The 6415-nt window shown below is 29.3% G+C and overlaps 1 protein-coding gene across 1 annotated transcript in view; it reads right to left on the bottom strand.

Moving 5' to 3' along the window:
- The window catches only part of LOC107727908 (PDZ and LIM domain protein 5-like), a 111738-nt gene that overhangs the window by 3481 nt on the left and 101842 nt on the right, over window positions 1-6415 (bottom strand). The window contains exon 9 of the mRNA XM_016537943.1: window positions 4123-4303. Within this exon, the coding sequence (XP_016393429.1) occupies window positions 4123-4303 (181 nt within the window). The remainder of the gene's footprint in view (window positions 1-4122; window positions 4304-6415) is intronic.

Below are 6415 nucleotides of genomic sequence, written 5' to 3'. Positions count from 1 at the left end.
ACATCGGCAGCGTCACATCCTACAGCAGACACTTCTGCTCCAGCCCAACCAGTCAGACGCCCAATATTTCACATAACCGCTGAGATTTAACTTAATATTTCAATATTTCAGCAACACATTCATGTTTGCAGTTTTCAGATGTCATTAACGGTCACATGACATGCAGCTAGTCAAATAAAATATAAAATGATAAAATATAATAAAAGAGAGAATAGTATATACAATGCAATGCCTGTATAAAGAGAAAACGAGAGAGTCATAAAATTATGATTATATCAAATATTATAAAAATTCAAATAAATGTTATATTTATTTAATTATATATATTATATATAGTTTCCAGTTATTTAGAATTTATAACATCAAATATTAAAATCATAACTATATTATAAAATTATTATTATTATATTGAATTAAATATTGTACAAATTCTAACAAATAAATTAAATGTATTTAATTAAGGATATGTTTTTATGAAATGTAGAGGAGGAAAAAGTGTGATATTATGCTTTGGAATGTAGTGAAGTAAAAGTAAGTTTCTCAAAATAAAAAAATCTTTATTAATTAAATAACATTAATTTATACAATGCAATGCCTGTATAAAGAGAAAAAGAGAGAGTCATAAAATTATGATTATATCAAATATTATAAAAATTCAAATAAATAAGTTATATTTATTTAATTATATATATTATATATAGATTCCATTTATTTAGAATTTATAACATCAAATATTAAAACATTAACTATATTATACAATTATTATTATAATATTGAATTAAATATTCTAATAAACGAATAAAATTTATTTAATTATACATTATATAGTTTACATTTAGAATTTAAAAGATTAAATATTATAAAATTATGATTATAATATTATATAAAATATTATAAAAATTCAAACAAATAAATGACATGTATTTATTAGAATTTATATATAAAAATATTTATATAAGGGTGTTTACAGTGGGTCTTGGGTCCATGTTATATTCACACTGGTGTTGTAGGACTACAGTCAAACTGAATATAATAATAATAGTTGTATTTTACACTACAAGTTACAATACTGATATTTATATCTTACATTTTTCACTTTCAAACCTTCAAACCCTCCAGCTTTTAACATTTCAAATGACACACTGCTCGTGTGTAAATGAACACAGTGCTGCACTTCACTCTCACAGACTATTAACTTAATTAGTAAAATCACACCCATTGATTTGATAATCACACTAAGTTACTCTATCAGTTTACTTCAATTGTGCAGCCCCATTTATTTATATAAATTTTACATTTAATTTAATTTTTCACTTTTCATCAACTCACAAACCCCTGTTCAGAAATCCCAGTGCATTTAAAACACGGATGGAAATTTATTTCGAGACGATCACTGATTGACTAACATATTGATCAGGGCTGCGTTTCCCAAAAGCATCGTAAGTAGTGGTCGACTGATATATCGCCAAGACCGATATATCGGCCGATATTTGGCATTTTTTAAATATCGGCATGCATTCGAGGCAGGACTTTTATTTTGACGGCGCTAAGAACGGCAGCGCCTGAGCACACAGTGCTTACATTCTCCCTCTTGTTCGCTGTTGTCCTTCAGTTCCGTCTAATATATGGATTATCTAATACGTCTGTCTAATAATCCAATACTTTGTCATCTAAAGTATAAGTATGTTTATTTAACACATTTAATTTTTAATAAATTTTCAAATTAATTCAAATTTTTTAAATATTAATTAAAATAAATAAAATTATATCGGCTTTATATCGGCCATCGGCCACCCTTCTTTCCAAGATATCGGCATCGGCAGTCAAAAAACCAATATCGGTCGACCACTAATCGTTAGCTTAAGTACATCGTAGATTGAAACCAATGGCCCTACGATCAATTTAGGCTTACGATGTTTTTGGGAAACGCAGCCCAGATCTATAAATCGGTTAAAGCCCGTTCCCACAGTCCAACGCTCTCAGAGAGAAGGGAATAAAGGGAATAAAGCTTTACAGGGAACAATCATGGAGGTCAATAGTTAAGAGCATCATTCATGATGAACAAAATACAATTGCATTTATACAACAATTATATTTATTTCAATTATAACTATTTAAGGGGACATGCACACACATTTAAATATTTATATAATATATCTTTTCATACAATATTTCAAATATCATATATTCAATAAATATTTCAGTAATCTACATTTTATAAATTAATTTGAGCATGTTACTCAAAAAGTGGCTCTTACACGCATCTAATTAATAGAATAAATGTTTGAAATATATGTAATATTTATATTTAATATATAAATATATTTTTTGTTTGTTTTTTATAATTTTTTAAATAGTTGACTCTTTAATGTCAGTGGATATAAAAATATAAAGATAAAATAAAAATCAATGTTTTAAATATAAGTATTCCTGTATATTTAATGTGTATATTCATATATTTAATAAATTAAATATTGTATAAATTATATACAGCACACACACACTCTCACTCACACACACACACACACACACACACACGGGACAAAACATGTCCAATTGTAACTGCTAATAGGTTTTTAAATGTAAATATTTTCAATTGTAAATGTTATGGGGGATTAATAATAAAATGTATTTAACACAATTATCCTCTTCAATTTAATTTTATCATTATTATATCAAATCCATGACACTTATTGTCTTCTCACTACATCTAAAACAGTGAGTCCACAGAGAGGGGTTCAATCGTTCATATGCTATAAAATGGATACAAATGTTTTTTAATGATGTGAATCTTTTATAAACAATAACATACTGTTTGTTGTGTTTGTTTTAATACAGTAACTGATTGATTTAATGTATTAGATTCAGTACAAAATCAGGTTTTCGTCACCACCGTCAGATTTGTCAACTCTGTCAGATGGATATTTTGATAAGATTTCATTATGATATTTTATATTTGTTGAGGAATTGTTGGTTACATGTGAAAGTGTAATCTGTCTGCTAACATGAGAATGTGTTTTGAAATGTTAAAAACATCCTGATGCTGTTAAAGCTGTTAAAGATAAAGTTGAAATTATATTACACAGCCCAAGGTTAAAAAGCACATTTTGATAAAAAAAAAAAGAGTAAAGTTGGGAGGTTGCATCAAAGCATAGCTCAGTAGCTTAGTACACATAAGATACATAAAAGTAGTTTCATTTGTCTGAGTACAAGAACTTATTTTTTTAATTTTACACCCTGTTTTGTCCCACTTCTCAAGAATCAGTGATATATGTGAGCCTGCAGCACAAAAGCAGTGTTAAGTCGCTGGGGTATATTTGTAGCAATAGCCAACAATACATTGTATGGGTCAAAATTATAGATTTTTCTTTTATGCCAAAAATCATTAGGATATTAAGTAAAGATCATGTTCCATGAAGATATTTTGTAAATTTCCTACCGTACATATATCAAAACATATATCAAATATGCATTGCTAAGAACTTCATTTGGACAACTTTAAAGGTGATTTTCTCAATATTTTGATTTTTCTGCACCCTCAGATTCCAGAACTACATAATACATACATAGTTCATAAACATATAGTAACATAATAGGCTATAAACAGTACTAATGGTATTAGTTAGATGTCAGATATGTTAGCCTATGTATTTTTATGCTTCTCCGAAAACAAACTTTAGACAACCAAAGAAAATATGTAATTTGAGTTTCTGACAAAATGTTTTAATGTTATAAATGAGTCTATTTCGAAATGTCTAAAATGTTATAAATGAGTCTATTTTTCGAAATGTCTAAAATGTTATAAATTAGTCTATTTAAAAATATTTATTAATTTAAATGAATTCATTACGTAGCTAAAAAATCATTTGAAAAAAAAAATGAAGACTGGTTTCGTCCAGAGATTTATATATTTATATAAATATATAAAATATATATATATATATATATATATAAAAAAGTGTCACTGATTTGAATTAATTACAGTCCAACGAGACACATGATTTGAGGAATCATTTACAAATGCTGCAGGATGATGGACAAACTGAACTTTTAAAACTACGGTATAGAGTATAAGCAATAGTAGACTTGGTGAACAGCACAAACTCAGTTGCTGTCTCTCACCCCGAGAACCTTCTGCTGGCATCTGAAGCAGGCCGGGGCCAGAAACTGCTCGTAACAGCGCTCGCAGTAGACGGAGCCGCGCTCCTCCACGAAACCCACGTCTGCCAGAGAACTGCGGCAGTGAGAGCAGGTGAACTCCTCCTTATGCCACGATTTGCCCATCGCCACCAGGAACGGACCCCTGCCAAACACCAGAGATGATTACTACACAAAACATCAGATGAACAGCTTCATCTCAGTGTCATCCAGCAACACCTCCATGAGATGACAATTACAGTTAACTAAGACCATCAAAAACATTTTTATTACTTAAAATAAATGTTAACTGAAATAAACTACTACTTCTACTACTACTATTATTATTATTGTAATTTCAGCTAAGGCAACATTTCTCATTTTAATTCAGAAACATGATGGTCTTGTGTAGGTGTTCAATGTTACAAAATTTGTAACAAATGTAACACTACCATTCTAAAGTTTGACGTCAATCAATAAAAAAAAAAAAAAAACTAATACTTGTATTCAGCAAGGACGCATTAAATTAATTAAAAGTGGCAGTAAAGACTTTTATAATGTTACAAAAGATTTCTATTCAAATAAATGCTGTTCTTATGAACTCCGTACCCACTGTATATATATATATATATATATATATATAATTACCTAAACAGAAAAATAAATAATAGAATATTAATACTCAAAAATACAAAACAATATTTAAATGTATTCTCTCATTTTAAGCCCTCAAGTTCCCAGACATGCCAAATAAAAGTAATGTAACAATTTTCATAAAGGACTTATCAAATGTAGTTTAGAATCAGTTCAGTTCAGTTATAAAGTATCAGCCTGATGCTTCAAGCATGTTTTGAGCTGCTAACATGAACACTATCATTTAGATGAGTTTATCTGGGACTGAATGAATGATCTATTGTGTGAATAATATCAGAAAGATCCTCCACATTCAGATAATGATTTCACACGGAATGAAGTTTGTCCTTTATTTGAAGCCACTTTTAAGATTGTGAAACATGAACTGTTGTTCATGTACAATGACAAAGACACTCTTTTAAATATTATTAATTATATAGTTTATTGATTTAGTTGAGATGTTACAGGTCACATACTTAGGAATAATTTATATATTTATAAATATATATATATATATATGTATTAGGGGTGTAACGATACACATATTCGTATTGAACCGTTCGGTACGAGGCTTTCAGTTCGGTACGCATTACAAACCGAACGATTCGATTTGTTGGACTAATCCTATTACATTTGGAAAATTATTTTGGGTAAAGCAGCACCCTTGCTTGTGTGAGATTGCTAAACTATATCATATGATATAAATATAAGCGGGTCATTTTTTTACCTCGTATCTTGAATTTTAGGCTCCTATAATCATTTATAATAATATAATTAACACGTTATTTTTCCAAAATGAATTGTGTCAAAGTAACATGACTTAGCTTAGCATTAAGCTGGCTTGAAAAAGCCATTTAAGCTTATTATTATTCTTCTGAGACTAAATTTGCAATTGGAACTCGTCCTAGAGTTTTCAAGCTAGAACCACTAAACTCGGCCCAGATCTTCAGACTGTTCTGACTCGGTATGCTATATCTTTTCTAACTGATCTGACTTACACAGTTTTCATAAAAATCCCATGCTAGCAATATGCTAATTCATGCTAGCAACATCCTAAATCACTGGTTTTAGCTGTGTTTTTAATAAATCAGTTGGTTTTAAGCTTTTTATTTTGCTAAATCAGCTGGTTATTTGATGTTGTTGTTTTTTATAAATCAGCTGGTTTTAGCTGGTTTCTTTTTTTTGCTAAATCAGCTGGCTTTAACTTGTTTTAGCTGGTTATTAACTTTTTTGCTAAATCAGCTTCTTTTTTTTTGTTAAATTGACTGGTTTTTAAAAGGGGAAGTGTAAATGCAGAGCACTAATTCCGAGTATGGGTCACCATACTTGGCCACATGTCACATGTCACTTCACTTTTAATAAATCAGCTGGTTTCAGCCGTTTTTTTTTTTTTAGCATTTTTTTGCTAAATCAGCGTGCTTTTAATATATCAGCTGGTTTTAACTGGTTTTGGCCTTTTTGGCTTAATCAGCTGGTTTTAAGTAGTTTTTTTTTGTTAAAACAGCTGGTTTTTAAAGGGGTCATATGATGCTGCTAAAAAGAACATTATTTTGTGTATTTGGTGTAATGAAATGTGTTTATGCGGTTTAAAGTAAAAAAAAACACATTATTTTCCACATACTGTACATTATTGTTTCTCCTCTAT

The sequence above is a fragment of the Sinocyclocheilus rhinocerous genome, unplaced genomic scaffold, assembly GCF_001515625.1.
Source record: "Sinocyclocheilus rhinocerous isolate Xijiao unplaced genomic scaffold, SAMN03320098_v1.1 scaffold42, whole genome shotgun sequence".
Taxonomy (NCBI): Eukaryota; Metazoa; Chordata; class Actinopteri; order Cypriniformes; family Cyprinidae; genus Sinocyclocheilus; species Sinocyclocheilus rhinocerous.
The sequence above is the reverse complement of the archived record's forward strand: the minus strand, read 5'-3'. Positions and strand labels throughout refer to the sequence as shown.